The sequence below is a fragment of the Lepisosteus oculatus genome, chromosome 4 (assembly GCF_040954835.1).
Source record: "Lepisosteus oculatus isolate fLepOcu1 chromosome 4, fLepOcu1.hap2, whole genome shotgun sequence".
Lineage (NCBI taxonomy): Eukaryota > Metazoa > Chordata > Actinopteri > Semionotiformes > Lepisosteidae > Lepisosteus > Lepisosteus oculatus.
Window position 1 is genome coordinate 12,890,539 of NC_090699.1, and position 22,102 is coordinate 12,912,640.

Below are 22,102 nucleotides of genomic sequence, written 5' to 3' on the forward strand. Positions count from 1 at the left end.
TGTGGTTGTGGTTACTGTTTATTATTAATTTTGACTGAACACTGAACACAGTCAAACACTCAACAACACCGATACAGAGCTCCAGATCCACAATCCGGGAGCCGACATCTCAAGATCTAAAAAAAAGAACAAAAAAAACGGGAACATCATCCCGGCAGAACTACACAACCAGACGAGACGTTAGAGGTTAGGACTAGGAACTCCACTGCTCTCGGCTCCACGGCCCCTCTCGCTGGGGTCCAGAGCTGGTCGAGGACCCCCGTCGCCTTCACATCCGGACCCCCGCCGGCCACGAGAGGGGTCCGCTGAGGACCAGCTGGTTTCTACGGCAACTAATTAATCGGTTAATGCACTGCTTCGGGGAAACAGACCTATTTCTCTCTCACTGTGTCTCCTGTCCTGTCATGTGTGTGTTTATTACTGAGGGCTTTTCTGTGATCTCCTCTCTCTCTCACTGTGTCTCCTGTCCTGTTGTGTGTGTGTATTACTGAGGGCTTCTCTGTGATCTCCTCTCTCTCACTGTGTCTCCTGTCCTGTTGTGTGTGTATTACTGAGGGATTCTCTGTGATCTCCTCTCTCTCACTGTCTCCTGTCCTGTCATGTGTGTGTTTATTACGGAGGGCTTCTCTGTGATCTCCTCTCTCTCACTGTGTCTCCTGTCCTGTTGTGTGTGTTTATTACGGAGGGCTTCTCTGTGATCTCGTCTCTCTCACTGTGTCTCCTGTCCTGTTGTGTGTGTATTACTGAGGGCTTCTCTGTGTTCTCCTCTCTCTCACTGTGTCTCCTGTCCTGTCGTGTGTGTGTATTACTGAGGGCTTCTCTGTGATCTCCTCTCTCTCACTGTGTCTCCTGTCCTGTTGTGTGTGTGTATTACTGAGGGCTTCTCTGTGATCTCCTCTCTCTCACTGTGTCTCCTGTCCTGTTGTGTGTGTGTATTACTGAGTGCATCTCTGTAATCTCCTCTCCCTCTCACTGTGTCTCCTGTCTTGTCGTGTGTGTGTATTACTGAGGGCTTCTCTGTGATCTCCTCTCCCTCTCACTGTGTCTCCTGTCTTGTCGTGTGTGTGTATTACTCAGGGATGTGTAGCTGTATTTCCGATTAGATTGCTATTAGTGACGTTCGCTAGCTTCCTAACTGACTAAATAGCTACATATCTAACTAGCTGACTAATCCCACAGACAAAAACTGCTCAAGGCTCAGTTTCCCTTAGTGTCTCAGGCCCCTCCCCTCCCTCCTGTGAGCCAATCTCCATCGCAGTATCCTCAAGGGGGAGGGGCTTGGCAGGCGACTCAGCCAATCCCGGGCTGGTCTCCCCGGGAGCTGGGCTCCCACTGGTCGAGCTCTGAGAAGGCTCCTCCCCTTCCTCCTCCTCGTCTTCCTCCTCCTCCTCCTCGGCTCGGGGCGACAGGCTGCTGGACAGGAAGGCCTTGTACTGGTTCCAGAAGCTCATGGGTCCCCCGGAGACAGGCGGCGCCAGGGCAAGAGGGGGCGCGTCTGCGGGGGGCAGGGGCCGCCCCCCCCGGGCCGGGGCGTGTATCCTCATGTGTCCCTGCGGGGCGGAGAACACGCACAACGTCAATCAAGTAATTAACAATCAATTAAGCAACTGAAAGGCGGGGAGGTGCTACTAAACCACAGCAGTGCAGACAACAGTACCCGCAGTCAGATGGACACGAGGGAGACACGAGGGAGCTGGGCTCTCCAGAAACACACACACCCTTACTGGAGACACACACACCCACACCCACACACAACACACACACACCCACCCCTGTACAGACCCTTACTGGAGACACACACACCCACACACAACACACACCCACACCAACACCCACTCCCACCCACACTCCCACCCAAACACACACACACCCACACACCTGTACAGACCCTTACTGGAGACACACACCCCCACCCACAACACACCCCCACCCAAACACACACACACCCACCCACACACCTGTACAGACCCTTACTGGAGACACACACACCCACACCCACCCACAACACACACACACCCACACCCCCACCCACACCATCACACACCCCCACCCAAACACACACCTATACAGACCCTCACTGGAGACACCCCCACCCCCACCATCACACACCCACACCCACACACACAGCTGTACAGACCCTTACTGGAGACACCCACACCCACACCCACACACACACACACACACACCTCCTGTCTCCGACTCTCACTCTGCTCCGACTGTCCCCATGACTCCTCGCACCCCTCCCCTCCGCAGGGGGGGGACCGATGTGGGTTCTGGGATTTGAAAGACGCTCATTTGGCTTACAAAGCGAGCCACTTCCACCAGCGATGCGTGTGGAGCCCCCCCCACTCCCAAATCGGCCGGTAGCCCCCCGCCGTGGCGGCCCTGCTCACCGTGAGGCTGTTCTTGCTGGGGAACTCTCTTCTGCACACCGAGCAGCGGTGAGGACCCGGGGGGGCGTGGCCAGGCGGGGGCGGGGCCCCCCCGGACCTCGCGCTGGCGGAGGGGGCGGGGCCCGGCGCGGGGGCGGGGCCAGAAGGGGGCGGGGCCTCCCCAGAGGCGGCGGCGGACGAGCCCCCAGACGCCAGAACCGCCGCTTCTCCCGTTCCGGCTTGCAGCGGGACGGACCCCCCTGGCGCCTCTTCCTGCGGCGGGGCGGCAGGGTGGGTGGCGCCCCGAGACCCCTCTGCGTGGGGCACGTCGCCCCAGGGACGGGGGCCTGCGGCGGGCGCTGCCCCAGGGTGACCCCGAGGGTCCCGCGGCGCGCCGCTGGGCTCGGGGTCGGAGGTCGCCACCTCGGGCGCCCCGACAGGGCCGGAGCCGAGGTTCGGGAGGGGGCCGGGGGGGAGGCGGGGGCCGGGCAGGGGGAGCGGGATCTGGGGCGCGGCCGCGGCGGGGGGGCCGGGAGCGGGGGGGGGGCTCGGACCGGGGTCGGCGGCCAGGCTGGCGTGACTGGGGCCGGGGCTCGGGCCGGGCCTGAGCAGACTGCCGAAGAGGCTGAGGGCGGGGTAGCTACTGCTGCCCCCAGTCGGCCCACAGGGGGGGCTGGGACTGGGAGTAGGCTGGCGGCTACCGGCGGGACTGGAAGAGCAGGCGGCGCTGGGGTCGGGGCAGGCGGCGCTACTGGGGTCTGGGGAGACCCGCCCAGAGGGAGGGGTGCCGTTCCCAGCCCCGGGAAGGTGGGCATGCGGGCTGAACGGCCCGGGGGGGCCGCCGGCGAAAAGGAGGGAGCTAGGGGCCGCGCCCCCAGCCCCCGGGGGGGCCCCGAGAGGGACGAGAGGCCCGGGCAGAGGCGGATCCGCGGGCGCACTGGTGTGAGCGGTGGGATCGGCCTCGGCGCCGCCCGGCGGGTTCGGGACGGCGCCGGCCCGGGCCCGGGGGGCACCGGCGGCCGGATCGGGATCGGGCGCGGGGCCCGGGCCCTCCGGGGGGTGGGGGCCGGCGTCGGGCGAGGGGGGCAGCTGGCCCCCCAGGTGCATGCGCACGTGGTGCTGCAGCACCAGGGCGTTGGTGAACTTGCGCTGGCACAGCGGGCAGGAGTTCTGGGCGCGGGCGGCCGGCCGGGCGCGGTGCGTGGCCTGGTGGGCCCGCAGGCTCCCCCTGGTGGAGAAGGAGCGCCCGCACAGCTTGCAGGGGAAGGGGCGCTCGCCCGCGTGGGCGGCCTGGTGCAGGCGCAGGGCCCGCGGGCAGCTCAGCACGCGCGGGCACACCGCGCACTGGTTGGCGGCCGGGCCGGGGGGGGCGTCCGCCGCGCCGCCGCCCCCCCCCGGGGGGTCCCTCTCCAGCTTCTCCACCAGGCGCTGCAGCTTGGAGGTCTCGGAGGCGGGGGGCTTGTGGAAGGCGGGGAAGGGGAAGACCAGGTGGGCGTGGGGGTGCCCCGGCAGGTGGGGGCCCGGGCCGGGGGGCCGCAGCAGGGCCAGGCCCGGGTGGTGGGGGGGGGCCGGCGGCGCCGCGGCGGGGGCGGCGGGAGCCGGGGGCAGCGGGAACAGGATCTTGGGCAGGTGGTGCGCCAGCGAGGCGGGGTAGGGGGGCTGCAGCGAGGGCGGGGGGGTGTTCTCGTCGAAGCGCTTGACCCGGCCCCCCTCCTGGCCCCTGTAGAGGGCGGGGGGCGGGGCCTCCAGGGCCGCGGAGGCGGTGGCGGTGGCGGTGGAGGTGGAGGAGGAGGAGGAGGAGGAGGAAGGAGGGAGAGGCAGGGCCAGGGAGGAGGAGGAGGAGGAGGAGGAGGAGGAGGAGGAGGAGGAGGAGGAGGCGGCGGCGGCGGCGGCCCGGTTGAGCTGCAGGAGGGAGTGGGCGGTGGACAGCAGGGCCAGGTCCACGCTGGGGGGCAGGGGCAGAGAGGACGGCGGCGGGGGGCGGGCCGCGGCGGCGGGGGGCGGGGGCGGGGGGACCCCACAGACCGCCTCGCCCCCGGCCTTCAGCTCGGGCTCGTCCGGCCTCCTCCGCTTGCGCCGCAGGGCGGGGTCGGGGCGCGGCGCGGGGCCCGGCTGGTTGTGGGGGCCCAGGGGCGGCGCGGGCGGGGGCGGGGGCGGCGGGGGGGGGCCGCGCTCGCAGTGCCGCAGGAAGTGCACCTTGAGGTTCCCGCGGGTGGTGAAGCGGCTCAGGCACACGGCGCACTGGTAGGGCCGCTCGCCCGTGTGCGAGCGCAGGTGGATCTGCAGGGCCGAGTCGCTGCCGAAGCGCTTGCCGCAGAACCGGCAGGCGTGGCTCTGGCGCCCCCCGCTGGCCGCCGCCGCCGCCGCCGCCGCGCCCCGGCCCTCGTCCGCGGGGAGCTCCGCGGGGTACCCCAGGCCCAGGCCCTGGGCCGCCCGGTCCTGCAGGAAGCGCTGGGCCAGGCCCAGGCCGAGGGGCAGGGGCAGGGGCAGGGGGTCGCCCCCGGGGCGGGGGAAGGGGGAGGAGGAGGAGGAGGAGGACGAAGAGGAGGAGGAGGAGGAGGGGTGGGGAGGCGGGGGGGAGGAGGAGGAGGAGGAGGGGTTGGGGGGGGCCTGGCGCGCGTTCCCGGGGTACGGCGGCTTCAGGGGCCGCAGGATGTGGGCCAGGCTCTGGGGGGGCTTGATCTTGGGGTGGCTGGAGAGCGAGGGGGGCAGCAGGGAGGGCAGGAGGGAGGGGAAACAGGCCAGCAGGGGCGAGGGGCAGGGGTGAGGGGACGGCAGGGGGCCGGGGGGGGCGGCGGCGCCCCCCTCCAGGCACAGCTGGGGCAGGCAGGGCGGGGGAGAGGAGGAGCAGCTCTCGGCGCCCCCCAGCTGCAGCACCTGCTTACAGATCTCCTCCGTCATCTGCATCTGGTAGATCTGCCTCTGCTGCAGAACCCGCAGCTCCTCCAGGATGATGGCGATGCTGAGGGGCGCCCGGCCCTGGCTGGGGCTGGGGGCCGGGGTGACGGGGCTGGGCAGCCCCTCCGGGGTCGGGCTGGGGCTCCCCGGGTGCCTGGGGGAGCTGGGCCGGGCAGAGGAGGAGGTGGCGGACACCCCCATCTTCGGGGAGGCCATGTCCCGGCTGCGGGCCTGCAGGGGGGCGGGGCCGGAGCCCGCCGGGGAGGGGCTTGCGGCGGAGGCGGGGTTGCCGGGGAAAGAGGAGGGTCCTGTGCCAGAGAGGGAGGGGCTTCCGCGCCCGGGGGAGGGCTGTGGGCGGGGCTTTCCTGGTGAGTGACAGTCTCGGCTGCCCAATGGGAGCGTGAGAGAGGTGGTCTGGGCGGAGTCCGCGCTGAGAGCAGGACAGTCCCACTTCACTGTGGTCTGGTCATCTGAGAGAGAGAGAGACGGAGACTTCAGATGCTATGATCGACAGGGGAGTTAAAACATTCGTGAGAGAGAGAGCACAAACGACCGGCGACTCTTCGCAGTTTCGGCAGGGAGAGGAGAGCTCACGACAGCGTTCGTCACAGAGCCCTTCGGATCAGCCCAACGGACTTGGCGAGCTCCGAAGCGAAACCAAACCACTCCGATTAGCCAAGAGCTGGTTTTCTGATGCTTTCACACGCATGGGAACAGTACTACAGACACGAGCAAAGCACACACAACACTCACAGTTCAGACATATAACTGGACACTTACAGACACGTTCATCTCCCTGTGTCCCTCTCTACCTCTCTCTACCCGACACCAGCCCCTCACAGGACACACACACACACACACACACACCCTGGACAGGACACCAGCCCCTCACAGGACACACACACACACACACCCTGGACAGGACACCAGCCCATCACAGGACACACACACACACACCCTGGACAGGACACCAGCCCATCACAGGACACACACACACACACACCCACCCTGGACAGGACACACACACACACACCCTGGACAGGACACCAGCCCATCACAGGACACACACACACACACACACACCCTGGACAGGACACCAGCCCCTCACAGGACACACACACACACACACACCCTGGACAGGACACCAGCCCCTCACAGGACACACACACACACCCTGGACAGGACACCAGCCCCTCACAGGACACACACACACACCCTGGACAGGACACCAGCCCATCACAGGACACACACACACACACACCCTGGACAGGACACCAGCCCATCACAGGACACACACACACACACACCCTGGACAGGACACCAGCCCATCACAGGACACACACACACACACACCCTGGACAGGACACCAGCCCATCACAGGACACACACACACACACACCCTGGACAGGACACCAGCCCATCACAGGACACACACACACACACACACACACACACACACACACACACCCTGGACAGGACACCAGCCCATCACAGGACACACACACACACACACCCTGGACAGGACACCAGCCCATCACAGGACACACACACACACACACACACACACACACACACACACACCTGGACAGGACACCAGCCCCTCACAGGACACACACACACACCCTGGACAGGACACCAGCCCCTCACAGGACACACACACACACCCTGGACAGGACACCAGCCCATCACAGGACACACACACACACACACCCTGGACAGGACACCAGCCCATCACAGGACACACACACACACACACCCTGGACAGGACACCAGCCCATCACAGGACACACACACACACACACCCTGGACAGGACACCAGCCCATCACAGGACACACACACACACACACACACACACACACACACACACACACACACCCTGGACAGGACACCAGCCCATCACAGGACACACACACACACACACACCCTGGACAGGACACCAGCCCATCACAGGACACACACACACACACACACACACACACACACACACACCCTGGACAGGACACCAGCCCATCACAGGACACACACACACACACACACCCTGGACAGGACACCAGCCCATCACAGGTCACACACACACACACACCCTGGACAGGACACCAGCCCCTCACAGGACACACACACACACCCTGGATAGGACACCAGCCCCTCACAGGACAGACACACACACACACACACACACACACCCTGGACAGGACACCAGCCCCTCACAGGACACACACACACACACACACACACTGGACAGGACACCAGCCCCTCACAGGACACACACACACACACACACTGGACAGGACACCAGCCCCTCACAGGACACACACACACACACACCCTGGACAGGACACCAGCCCCTCACAGGACACACACACACACCCTGGACAGGACACCAGCCCCTCACAGGACACACACACACACCCTGGACAGGACACCAGCCCCTCACAGGACACACACACACACCCTGGACAGGACACCAGCCCATCACAGGACACACACACACACACACCCTGGACAGGACACCAGCCCCTCACAGGACACACACACACACACACCCTGGACAGGACACCAGCCCATCACAGGACACACACACACACACACCCTGGACAGGACACCAGCCCATCACAGGACACACACACACACACACCCTGGACAGGACACCAGCCCATCACAGGACACACACACACACACACACACCCTGGACAGGACACCAGCCCATCACAGGACACACACACACACACACCCTGGACAGGACACCAGCCCATCACAGGACACACACACACACACACCCTGGACAGGACACCAGCCCCTCACAGGACACACACACACACACACCCTGGACAGGACACCAGCCCATCACAGGACACACACACACACACACCCTGGACAGGACACCAGCCCATCACAGGACACACACACACACACACCCTGGACAGGACACCAGCCCATCACAGGACACACACACACACACACACACCCTGGACAGGACACCAGCCCATCACAGGACACACACACACACACACCCTGGACAGGACACCAGCCCATCACAGGACACACACACACACACACCCTGGACAGGACACCAGCCCATCACGGGACACACACACACACACACACCCTGGACAGGACACCAGCCCATCACAGGTCACACACACACACACACACACCCTGGACAGGACACCAGCCCCTCACAGGACACACACACACACCCTGGACAGGACACCAGCCCCTCACAGGACACACACACACACACTGGACAGGACACCAGCCCCTCACAGGACACACACACACACACACACTGGACAGGACACCAGCCCCTCACAGGACACACACACACACACACACACACTGGACAGGACACCAGCCCCTCACAGGACACACACACACACACACACTGGACAGGACACCAGCCCCTCACAGGACACACACACACACACACACACACACTGGACAGGACACCAGCCCCTCACAGGACACACACACACACACACACACACACACTGGACAGGACACCAGCCCCTAACAGGACACACACACACACACACACACACACTGGACAGGACACCAGCCCCTAACAGGACACACACACACACACACACACACACACACTGGACAGGACACCAGCCCCTAACAGGACACACACACACACACACACACACACACACACACACACACACACACTGGACAGGACACCAGCCCCTAACAGGAAACACACACACACACCCTGGACAGGACACAGAAGCACATTCACTCCAGGGTAAAGCCAGTTTCACACAGCTCTCACACAGACACACACTCGTGCACAGACACTAAGGAAAGACTCTTGCGCGCACTCACACACACACACAAACCACCTCAGCTCTCTCTCTCTCTGAACAGATTACTTCGCTCCTAAGGCAACCCCCAGCAGGAACAATGGAGATCGCCACGGCAACACACGACCCCTCTTGACCCTCCAGCCGCCTTTCATCTCTGCAAACATCCTTGCCGCCCCGCCCTCGGGGTGAAAGGTCACAGCAGGCTGAGGACAGGGGCACTGTCCGGCGCTCCTGATTGGCTGATGGGGCTGACCTGTGAGCAGCAGGGTCACATTCTTCCGGACACGAACAACAACAACCTCTCTGCACCCCCTCCCTCCTTATCTACTCCCGGCCCCCCACAGAATCTGGGACTTATTGATTTCACAAGAATTTACTGAAACGGCACCTGAAAAAGCACAGGAATATACAAAAGGTTTTCTCTCACAGTCCGTGCAGAGCACTCCAACATTTTATTGTCAAGTTTTTTAACACGGTCTTGCTTCTCAAGCTTCTACAGTGTGTGCTGGTGAGTTCAGGGTGAGTGTGAGAGGAGAGGGACAGCAGTGACACTAGCAGTGTCTACAGTACACTCAGGTGTGACAGTGTGTGTGTGTTGGGGAGTTCAGGGTGAGTGTGAGAGGAGAGGGACAGCAGTGACACTAGTAGTGTCTCCAGTACAGTCAGGTGTGACAGTGTGTGTGCTGGTGAGTTCAGGGTGAGTGTGAGAGGAGAGGGACAGCAGTGACACTAGTAGTGTCTCCAGTACAGTCAGGTGTGACAGTGTGTGTGCTGGAGAGTTCAGGGTGAGTGTGAGAGGAGAGGGACAGCAGTGACACTAGTAGTGTCTACAGTACAGTCAGGTGTGACAGTGTGTGTGTGTGCTGGTGAGTTCAGGGTGAGTGTGAGAGGAGAGGGACAGCAGTGACACTAGCAGTGTCTACAGTACACTCAGGTGTGACAGTGTGTGTGTGTTGGGGAGTTCAGGGTGAGTGTGAGAGGAGAGGGACAGCAGTGACACTAGTAGTGTCTCCAGTACAGTCAGGTGTGACAGTGTGTGTGTGCTGGTGAATTCAGGGTGAGTGTGAGAGGAGAGGGACAGCAGTGACACTAGTAGTGTCTACAGTACAGTCAGGTGTGACAGTGTGTGTGTGTTGGGGAGTTCAGGGTGAGTGTGAGAGGAGAGGGACAGCAGTGACTCTAGTAGTGTCTACAGTACAGTCAGGTGTGACAGTGTGTGTGTGTTGGGGAGTTCAGGGTGAGTGTGAGAGGAGAGGGACAGCAGTGACTCTAGTAGTGTCTACAGTACACTCAGGTGTGACTGTGTGTGTGTGCTGGTGAGCTCAGGGTCAGTGTGAGAGGAGAGGGACAGCAGTGACTCTAGTAGTGTCTACAGTACAGTCAGGTGTGACAGTGTGTGTGTGCTGGTGAATTCAGGGTGAGTGTGAGAGGAAAGGGACAGTAGTGACACTAGTAGTGTCTACAGTACAGTCAGGTGTGACAGTGGGTGTGCTGGTGAGTTCAGGATGAGTGTGAGAGGAGAGGGACAGCAGTGACACTAGTAGAGTCTACAGCACAGTCAGGTGTGACAGTGTGTGTGCTGGTGAGTTCAGGGTGAGTGTGAGAGGAGAGGGACAGCAGTGACACTAGTAGTGTCTACAGTACAGTCAGGTGTTAAAGTGTGTGTGCTGGTGAGTTCAGGGTGAGTGTGAGAGGAGAGGGACAGCAGTGACACTAGTAGTGTCTACTGTACAGTCAGGTGTGACAGTGTGTGTGTGCTGGTAAGTTCAGGGTGAGTGTGAGAGGAGAGGGACAGCAGTGACACTAGTAGTGTCTACAGTACACTCAGGTGTTAAAGTGTGTGTGCTGGTGAGTTCAGGGTGAGTGTGAGAGGAGAGGGACAGCAGTGACACTAGTAGTGTCTACAGTACAGTCAGGTGTGACAGTGTGTGTGTGCTGGTGAGTTCAGGGTGAGTGTGAGAGGAGAGGGACAGCAGTGACACTAGTAGTGTCTACAGTACAGTCAGGTGTGACAGTGTGTGTGCTGGTGAGTTCAGGGCGAGTGTGAGAGGAGAGGGACAGCAGTGACACTAGTAGTGTCTCCAGCACAGTCAGGTGTGTCAGTGTGTGTGCTGGAGAGTTCAGGGTGAGTGTGAGAGGAGAGGGACAGCAGTGACACTAGTAGTGTCTACAGCACAGTCAGGTGTGACTGTGTGTGTGTTGGCGAGTTCAGGGTGAGTGTGAGAGGAGAGGGACAGCAGTGACACTAGCAGTGTCTACAGTACAATCAGGTGTGACAGTGTGTGTGTGCTGGTGAGTTCAGGGTGAGTGTGAGAGGAGAGGGACAGCAGTGACACTAGTAGAGTCTACAGTACAGTCAGGTGTGACAGTGTGTGTGCTGGTGAGTTCAGGGTGAGTGTGAGAGGAGAGGGACAGCAGTGACACTAGTAGTGTCTACAGTACAGTCAGGTGTGACAGTGTGTGTGCTGGTGAGTTCAGGGTGAGTGTGAGAGGAGAGGGACAGCAGTGACACTAGTAGTGTCTACTGTACAGTCAGGTGTGACAGTGTGTGTGTGCTGGTGAGTTCAGGGTGAGTGTGAGAGGAGAGGGACAGCAGTGACACTAGTAGTGTCTACAGTACAGTCAGGTGTGACAGTGTGTGTGTGTGTGCTGGTGAGTTCAGGGTGAGTGTGAGAGGAGAGGGACAGCAGTGACACTAGTAGTGTCTACAGTACAGTCAGGTGTGACAGTGTGTGTGTGCTGGTGAGTTCAGGGTGAGTGTGAGAGGAGAGGGACAGCAGTGACACTAGTAGTGTCTACAGTACAGTCAGGTGCGATAGTGTGTGTGCTGGAGAGTTCAGGGTGAGTGTGAGAGGAGAGGGACAGCAGTGACACTAGTAGTGTCTACAGTACAGTCAGGTGTGAGTGTGCTGGTGAATTCAGGGTGAGTGTGAGAGGAGAGGGACAGCAGTGACACTAGTAGTGTCTACTGTACAGTCAGGTGTGACAGTGTGTGTGTGCTGGTGAGTTCAGGGTGAGTGTGAGAGGAGAGGGACAGCAGTGACACTAGTAGTGTCTACAGTACAGCCAGGTGTGACAGTGTGTGTGTGCTGGTGAGTTCAAGGTGAGTGTGAGAGGAGAGGGACAGCAGTGACACTAGTAGTGTCTACAGTACAGCCAGGTGTGACAGTGTGTGTGTGTTGGGGAGTTCAGGGTGAGTGTGAGAGGAGAGGGACAGCAGTGACACTAGTAGTGTCTACAGTACAGTCAGGTGTGACAGTGTGTGTGTGTTGGGGAGTTCAGGGTGAGTGTGAGAGGAGAGGGACAGCAGTGACACTAGTAGTGTAGTGCTGACCATCACACCAGCTCGGCACACTCAGTGACTGACCAGCTGACCATCACACCAGCCCAGTACACTCAGACTGGCCAAATGACCATCACACAGGCCCGACACACTCAGACTGACCAGCTGACCTTCACACCAGCTCGACACACTCTGACTGACCAACTGACCATCAAACCAGCCCAACACCCTCACTGACTGACCAGCTGACCATCACACCAGCTCAGCTCACTCAGACTGACCAACTGACCATCACACCAGCTCAGCTTCCTCACTGACTGACCAGCTGACCATCACACAAGCCCAACACTCACTGACTGACCAGCTGACCATCACACCAGCTCAGCTTCCTCACTGACTGACCAGCTGACCATCACACCAGCTCAGCTTCCTCACTGACTGACCAACTGACCTTCACACCAGCTCGACACACTCTGACTGACCAACTGACCATCAAACCAGCCCAACACCCTCACTGACTGACCAGCTGACCATCACACCAGCTCGGCTCACTCAGACTGACCAACTGACCATCACACCAGCTCGACACACTCTGACTGACCAACTGACCATCAAACCAGCCCAACACCCTCACTGACTGACCAGCTGACCATCACACCAGCTCGGCTCACTCAGACTGACCAACTGACCATCACACCAGCTCGACACACTCAGACTGACCAACTGACCATCACACCAGCTCAGCTTCCTCACTGACTGACCAGCTGACCATCACACAAGCCCAACACTCACTGACTGACCAGCTGACCATCACACCAGCTCAGCACACTCACTGACTGACCAGCTGACCATCACACAAGCCCGACACTCACTGACTGACCAGCTGACCATCACACAAGCCCGACACTCACTGACTGACCAGCTGACCATCACAACAGCCCGACACACTCAGACTGACCAGCTGACCATCACACAAGCCCGACACACTCAGACTGACCAGGTGACCATCACACAAGCCCGACACACTCAGACTGACCAGCTGACCACCACACAAGCCCGACACACTCAGACTGACCAGCTGACCACCACACAAGCCCGACACACTCAGACTGACCAGCTGACCATCACACAAGCCCGACACACTCAGACTGACCAGGTGACCATCACACAAGCCCGACACACTCAGACTGACCAGCTGACCACCACACAAGCCCGACACACTCAGACTGACCAGCTGACCACCACACAAGCCCGACACACTCAGACTGACCAGCTGACCACCACACAAGCCCGACACACTCACTGACCAGGTGTGTGAATGCAGGGGTCTGCGTGTGACCCCGCTGTAGCTGTAACACGGGCAGAGTCGCAGCCCGCGGTCCTTCCCAAACTTTTCCACCCGGGACAACAACCCGCGGCTGCTCGATCACGCCACGCGCGCCCGCACACCAACCCGACCGCGCGACGACGATCACGAGCCGAGTCTGGAAGCCCAACTCCCCCCCCCCGCAGAGTCTGTGTAAGAGACGGACTCGGCCACACCGCTGCCCACTGCCCGCCGCGGACCCGAGCGAGTCCGGTCGGATCCTCACCGTGGGCCGTGACTCGCGTGTCCCCCGGGGCCGCGTTCACGAGCTGCTGCGGGCGCCTCTGTTTCCGCCGGGACATGTCGCCGGGTTTCCACGCGCACGCCTCCTGCTCCTCCTCCTCCGCGTGGGAATCACCGCATGAAAACACGCACGTACACGCACACACACTTCCCGAGCTCGGTCCGCCGCCCGGGACAGACAAAAACTTTCTTCTCTCTCTCTCTCTCTCGGTCTGTCCACACGCGCACGCAGAGGGAGGGAGAAGGAGAACCCCGCACGCACACACTCACGCGTGTTCCGTGGCGACGCTCGATCGCGGGGTAAAAACAACAACACGACACACAACACCCCACAGCCGCGCTCACCGGAGCCGCAGCGGGTCGGAGCGGAACGAGGCGAGACCGTGGGAGCAGAGTGAAGACAATCACGTGTCGGGGGGCTGCGCTGCGCGAGCCTATTCACGGCGCGCCTCTCTCTCTCTCTCTCTCCGCGCGGGGATTTGCATCTAAATAGCGAGGGACACCATCTCCCTCCTCCCCCTCCTCCCTCACTCACTGCCCCCGGGAGAGAGAGGGCCCGGGCCCCGCCGGGGACTCTCGGCGCTGTGACCCACGCCCCCCCGCGCCGATCGGGAAGTACCCGGCTGTGTTATAACCACGCGTGGTCGCCCCGACCCCGCCTCTGCCAACAAGCCTCCCTGCTGCCCCGGGTTCCAGGATTTCACAGACCAGGATCGCCTGCCCAATTGCACACGGAGCCCACAGCCGTATCCCCCTGCAGCTCACAGACAGCCCACTGGGGCTCAGGGTGAGCCTGGCCAGTACCTGGGAGAGGTGTGAGTGGGGCCAGTAGGGGGCGCTCACCCTGCGGTCTGTGTGGGTCCTAATGCCCCAGGACAGTGACGGGGGACACTAGATACTTTATTGATCCCGTGAGGGAAACTGCAGCGCAACAACAGCTTAACAGACAACACAGCAACAGTGAAACAAATTATACAATACACGACTGTAAACAAGGCGCCGTCCTTCAGATGAGACGTAAAACTGAGGTCCTGCCTCTCTGTGGTCAGTCAAGACCCCAGGGTGTCTCTCAGAAAGAGGAGGGGTGTGACCCCAGTGTCCTGGACAGACTCCCCCTGGTCTTTACCAGTCATGGCCTCCTGATCACCCCCCTCTCTGAACTGGCCTCATCACTCTGCTCTCCTCCCCACTGAGAGCTGGAGTGTGTGAGCGGACTGGAGCATCATCACACTGGGGGGGTGGAGGGGATCCCCAGTTCTGGACAGCGCTGGGAGAGGAGGGTCCAGAAAGGCGCTAAAGTAGTGTAGGCAATTATTATTATTACAGTGTGAGGATTTCAGGGTGACTCATCCTGCTGGACTGGGGCTCCCCAGGATCAGGGCTGGGGTCCCCCAGTCTAAAGTCATGCACAGAGAGAGGATTTCAGGGTGACCTGTACAGCCCCAAACCAGCAGTATGAGTCACCCTGACAATCAGTTGCTTCCCCAGAGCTGGGAGTGTGTACCCCGATATCCCTGGAAGATCCTTTTGCCAGCAAATTCCCTGACAGCAGCAGTCAAGCTCCAGGTGATCAAACACAAGGGTTACTAATCAATCCCCGCACGTCCCCCAGGATTCACACACAGCGGGGCGCCAGTCCTCAGACACCCCACAAACCTGCCGGAGAAAGTGGGGTCTGTGTGTGGGAGACCATTGCTGTGCCAGACACTGACAGCCCTGAACACACACACACAGGGAGTGGACAGGGGAGAGACGGAGACTGGACAAGAGAAAGACTGGACAAGAGACACTGGACAGGGGAGAGACGGAGACTGGACAAGAGAGGGACTGGACAAGACAGAGACTGGAAAGGGGAGAGACAGCGACTGGACAGGAAGACAACATGGCTGGACAGGAGAAAGACTGGACTGGGGAGAGACAGTGACTGGACAAGAGAGAGACTGGACAGGGGAAAGACAGGGACTGGTCAAGAGAGAGACTGGACAGGGGAAAGACAGGGACAGGAAAGGAGAGAGACAGGGACTGGACAGGGGAGAGACAGGGACTGGACAAAAGAGAGACTGGACAGGGGAGAGACAGGGACTGGACAGGGGGGAGACGGAGACTGGACAGTAGAGAGATTAAAAACCCAAGACTGGACAAGAGAGAGACTTGACAGGGGAGAGACAGCGACTGGACAATAGAGAGACTGGACTGGGGAGAGACAGAGACTGGAAAAGAGAGAAACTGGACAGGGGAGAGACAGGGACTGGACAGGAGAGAGACTGGACTGGACAGTACACTGCAGACTGTATTTAAACTCATTCATCTATTTATATTCACAGTCTCTCACTGTACACTGCAGACTGTATTTATACTCATTCATCTATTTATATTCACAGTCTCCCACTGTGCACTGCGGACTGTATTTATACTCATTCATCTATTTATAGTCACAGTCTCTCACTGTACACTGTGGACTGTATTTATACTCATTCATCTATTTATAGTCACAGTCTCTCACTGTACACTGTGGACTGTATTTATACTCATTCATCTATTTATATTCACAGTCTCTCACTGTACACTGTGGACTGTATTTATACTCATTCATCTATTTATATTCACAGTCTCTCACTGTACACTGCGGACTGTATTTATACTCATTCATCTATTTATATTCACACTGCCTCTCACTGTACACTGTGGACTGTATTTATACTCATTCATCTATTTATATTCACAGTCTCTCACTGTACACTGCAGACTGTATTTATACTCATTCATCTATTTATATTCACAGTCTCCCACTGTACACTGCGGACTGTATTTATACTCATTCATCTATTTATATTCACACTGTCTCTCACTATGCACTGCGGACTGTATTTATACTCATTCATCTATTTATATTCACAGTCTCCCACTGTACACTGCGGACTGTATTTATACTCATTCATCTATTTATATTCACAGTCTCCCACTGTACACTGTGGACTGTATTTATACTCATTCATCTATTTATATTCACAGTCTCTCACTGTACACTGTGGACTGTATTTATACTCATTCATCTATTTATATTCTCACAGTCTCTCACTGTACACTGTGGACTGTATTTATACTCATTCATCTATTTATATTCACAGTCTCTCACTGTACACTGTGGACTGTATTTATACTCATTCATCTATTTATATTCACACTGCCTCTCACTGTGCACTGCGGACTGTATTTATACTCATTCATCTATTTATATTCACAGTCTCTCACTGTACACTGCGGACTGTATTTATACTCATTCATCTATTTATATTCACAGTCTCCCACTGTACACTGCGGACTGTATTTATACTCATTCATCTATTTATATTCACAGTCTCCCACTGTACACTGTGGACTGTATTTATACTCATTCATCTATTTATATTCTCACAGTCTCTCACTGTACACTGTGGACTGTATTTATACTCATTCATCTATTTATATTCTCACAGTCTCTCACTGTACACTGTGGACTGTATTTATACTCATTCATCTATTTATATTCACAGTCTCTCACTGTACACTGTGGACTGTATTTATACTCATTCATCTATTTATATTCACACTGCCTCTCACTGTGCACTGCGGACTGTATTTATACTCATTCATCTATTTATATTCACAGTCTCTCACTGTACACTGCGGACTGTATTTATACTCATTCATCTATTTATATTCACAGTCTCTCACTGTACACTGCGGACTGTATTTATACTCATTCATCTATTTATATTCACAGTCTCTCACTGTACACTGCGGACTGTATTTATACTCATTCATCTATTTATATTCACAGTCTCTCACTGTACACTGTGGACTGTATTTATACTCATTCATCTATTTATATTCACAGTCTCTCACTGTACACTGCAGACTGTATTTATACTCATTCATCTATTTATATTCACAGTCTCTCACTGTACACTGTGGACTGTATTTATACTCATTCATCTATTTATATTCACAGTCTCCCACTGTACACTGTGGACTGTATTTATACTCATTCATCTATTTATATTCACACTGCCTCTCACTGTACACTGTGGACTGTATTTATACTCATTCATCTATTTATATTCACACAGTCTCTCACTGTACACTGCGGACTGTATTTATACTCATTCATCTATTTATATTCACAGTCTCTCACTGTACACTGCGGACTGTATTTATACTCATTCATCTATTTATATTCACAGTCTCTCACTGTACACTGCGGACTGTATTTATACTCATTCATCTATTTATATTCACAGTCTCTCACTGTACACTGCAGACTGTATTTATACTCATTCATCTATTTATATTCACAGTCTCCCACTGTACACTGCGGACTGTATTTATACTCATTCATCTATTTATATTCACAGTCTCTCACTGTACACTGCGGACTGTATTTATACTCATTCATCTATTTATATTCACAGTCTCCCACTGTACACTGCGGACTGTATTTATACTCATTCATCTATTTATATTCACAGTCTCTCACTGTACACTGTGGACTGTATTTATACTCATTCATCTATTTATAGTCACAGTCTCCCACTGTACACTGTGGACTGTATTTATACTCATTCATCTATTTATATTCACACTGCCTCTCACTGTACACTGTGGACTGTATTTATACTCATTCATCTATTTATATTCACACAGTCTCTCACTGTACACTGCGGACTGTATTTATACTCATTCATCTATTTATATTCACAGTCTCTCACTGTACACTGCGGACTGTATTTATACTCATTCATCTATTTATATTCACAGTCTCCCACTGTACACTGCGGACTGTATTTATACTCATTCATCTATTTATATTCACAGTCTCTCACTGTACACTGCAGACTGTATTTATACTCATTCATCTATTTATATTCACAGTCTCCCACTGTGCACTGCAGACTGTATTTATACTCATTCATCTATTTATATTCACAGTCTCTCACTGTACACTGCGGACTGTATTTATACTCATTCATCTATTTATATTCACAGTCTCCCACTGTACACTGCGGACTGTATTTATACTCATTCATCTATTTATATTCACAGTCTCTCACTGTACACTGTGGACTGTATTTATACTCATTCATCTATTTATATTCACAGTCTCTCACTGTACACTGCGGACTGTATTTATACTCATTCATCTATTTATATTCACAGTCTCTCACTGTACACTGTGGACTGTATTTATACTCATTCATCTATTTATATTCTCACAGTCTCTCACTGTACACTGTGGACTGTATTTATACTCATTCATCTATTTATATTCACAGTCTCTCACTGTACACTGTGGACTGTATTTATACTCATTCATCTATTTATATTCACAGTCTCTCACTGTACACTGCAGACTGTATTTATACTCATTCATCTATTTATATTCACAGTCTCTAACTGTGCACTGCAGACTGAACATGACATACTGTATCTCTGCACATTTTAATGTGCAATTATTAATTTGTTGCAGAGTTTAACAGATTGAAAAAAAATAGTGATTGTTGCATGTGCAAATGTTTGGGCAGACCTGTCTGTCCAGAGAGGACAGGCTCAGTGACCACAGCCTGGAAACAGAAACTGGACACAGACAGACCTGGCTGTCCAGAGAGGACAGGCTCAGTGACCACAGCCTGGAAACAGAAACTGGACACAGACAGACCTGGCTGTCCAGAGAGGACAGGCTTAGTGACCACAGCCTGGACACAGGCAGACCTGTACAATTATTATGAACTCTCTCATGTGTTTCATAATGCTCGGCTTAGAGACAAGTCTAAGTCCCAACAAGTCACCTGGGACCGCGCGCCTCTCTGATCACCGAGAGCGTGTCATAAAAGAGGCAATTCGGGGGCGGGGCTACACGCCCACGAACACGGCTCCCATTTGCAGACGGACAATGACTGACAGCCTGTTAACCACGCCCCCCTCCTCTGGTCTCCCGCGAGGCGCTCCGCAGCTCGAGCTCTGTTTAAAAGGCGCTGAATGGCGGAGGAGACGCACAAAGGCGCTCAGGGCACAGTCGGGTGAGCATCGCCGCTCACTCTGATTCACTGCCTCGGCGCACAAAGGATTCCTTTCAACTCGCGTCCCCCCCCTTCCTCACCACCCACCAATCCTCAAGACAAAAAAAAGCTTCTTTTATGAAGCAGGTGCGCGCGGGGGGCGCCCATTTCGCGAAACGCAACCACTAGTGGCTTTGAGTGACTGAAGACTGCGATTCATTACAAATGAAGAAACCGTGTGATTATGACTTCTGCATGCACGACTGTAGTGGACTGGAGTGTCCAGTCAGTGTGTCTGTATGAACCCCTCTCTCTCAGTGCAGTGTTAATGTACTGGAGTGTCCAGTCAGTGTGTCTGTATGAACCCCTCTCTCTCAGGGCAGTGTTAATGTACTGGAGTGTCCAGTCAGTGTGTCTGTATGAACCCCTCTCTCTCAGTGCAGTGTTAATGTACTGGAGTGTCCAGTCAGGGTGTCTGTATGAACCCCTCTCTCTCAGTGCAGTGTTAATGTACTGGAGTGTCCAGTCAGTGTGTCTGTATGAACCCCTCTCTCTCAGGGCAGTGTTAATGTACTGGAGTGTCCAGTCAGTGTGTCTGTATGAACCCCTCTCTCTCAGTGCAGTGTTAATGTACTGGAGTGTCCAGTCAGGGTGTCTGTATGAACCCCTCTCTCTCAGTGCAGTGTTAATGTACTGGAGTGTCCAGTCAGTGTGTCTGTATGAACCCCTCTCTCTCAGTGCAGTGTTAATGTACTGGAGTGTCCAGTCAGTCAGTGTGTCTGTATGAACCCCTCTCTCTCAGTGCAGTGTTAATGAACTGGAGTGTCCAGTCAGTCAGTGTGTCTGTATGAACCCCTCTCTCTCAGTGCAGTGTTGATGTACTGGAGTGTCCAGTCAGTCAGTGTGTCTGTATGAACCCCTCTCTCTCAGTGCAGTGTTAATGTACTGGAGTGTCCAGTCAGTCAGTGTGTCTGTATGAACCCCTCTCTCAGTGCAGTGTTAATGTACTGGAGTGTCCAGTCAGTCAGTGTGTCTGTATGAACCCCTCTCTCTCAGTGCAGTGTTAATGTACTGGAGTGTCCAGTCAGTCAGTGTGTCTGTATGAACCCCTCTCTCTCAGTGCAGTGTTAATGTACTGGAGTGTCCAGTCAGTGTGTCTGTATGAACCCCTCTCTCTCAGTGCAGTGTTAATGTACTGGAGTGTCCAGTCAGTCAGTGTGTCTGTATGAACCCCTCTCTCTCAGTGCAGTGTTAATGTACTGGAGTGTCCAGTCAGTCAGTGTGTCTGTATGAGCCCCTCTCTCTCAGTGCAGTGTTAATGTACTGGAGTGTGCAGTCAGTCAGTGTGTCTGTTAACCTCTCTCTCTGTCTTGGACTTGTTAACGTGATCTGTAATAAAGTAGAACAGTGAAACTAATTTCTCGAACTGGTGGTATACAGCCTTCTCCTCCTCCAATCAGCGGTGAGAGGCTCTAAAACCCCGCCCCGGAAGTGACAAAACGCCCCGCCCCCGCCCTAACACAATCGAGTCGCGAGGCCGGCGGCCACAAACTTCCCGCCAGCGCATCACGTGACGCCGGCGGCTGGCGCTCTGAGGCTGAGAGTCTGGGTTCCGGCCCGGTTCGGCGGTTCCGACGTTCGTCAGTGGGGCTGCAGCTCCTTCTCCGCGGCTCGTCTCCGACCCCCCAACAGAGGGTGAGTGTGTGGCCCGTCGGAGAGGCGTACCCCGGAACCGAGCGGGTATCCCCGCCCACTCTTCCTCCTCCTCCTCCTCCTCCCACGGCAGCCCACGACAGATCGCTGCGCGGACTCGCGGGGGTGAAAGCGAGTTTCCCCACGCCTGTCCCGCCTCCCGCGCGGCGCGAGTAACGTCTTCAGTCAATACCGTACCCACTCAGGACGTCACGGCCCCCCCACCCGCGAACTTTCAGGGTCCCACTCGTGTCCACTTCCTGCACTTCTGCCTCAGCCACACGCGGCCCTCTCCCCTCTCCCCAATGACCCGTGGCGTTACTGTTCAGAAATAAGATTTTATTCAGCTCCACATCGGCGTGTGGGGGCGAGGCGGCAAAATGCTGACAGACACTTCGCGTGGATT

The 22,102-nt window shown here is 56.2% G+C and overlaps 2 protein-coding genes across 7 annotated transcripts in view; one reads left to right on the plus strand and one right to left on the minus strand.

The window, feature by feature from the left end:
- LOC107076500 (sal-like protein 2) overlaps window positions 1–22,102 on the minus strand; it is a 27,123-nt gene continuing 5,021 nt past the window's right edge. Inside the window, exons 1-3 of one of the 6 annotated variants that reach the window (XM_069188700.1) lie at window positions 21,899–21,904; window positions 2,394–5,740; window positions 1–1,550 (exon numbers count right to left, since the gene is read on the minus strand). In XM_069188700.1, coding sequence (XP_069044801.1) covers window positions 1,191–1,550; window positions 2,394–5,486 — 3,453 coding nt within the window. In that variant the 5' untranslated portion in view covers window positions 5,487–5,740; window positions 21,899–21,904 and the 3' untranslated portion in view covers window positions 1–1,190. The other 5 variants (XM_069188697.1, XM_069188696.1, XM_069188698.1 and 2 more) reach the window with 5 other exon arrangements.
- The window catches only part of LOC138238361 (E3 ubiquitin-protein ligase CCNB1IP1), a 15,983-nt gene continuing 15,495 nt past the window's right edge, over window positions 21,615–22,102 (plus strand). The window contains exon 1 of the mRNA XM_069188718.1: window positions 21,615–21,699. The gene's annotated coding sequence lies outside the window, so the exon portion shown is untranslated. The remainder of the gene's footprint in view (window positions 21,700–22,102) is intronic.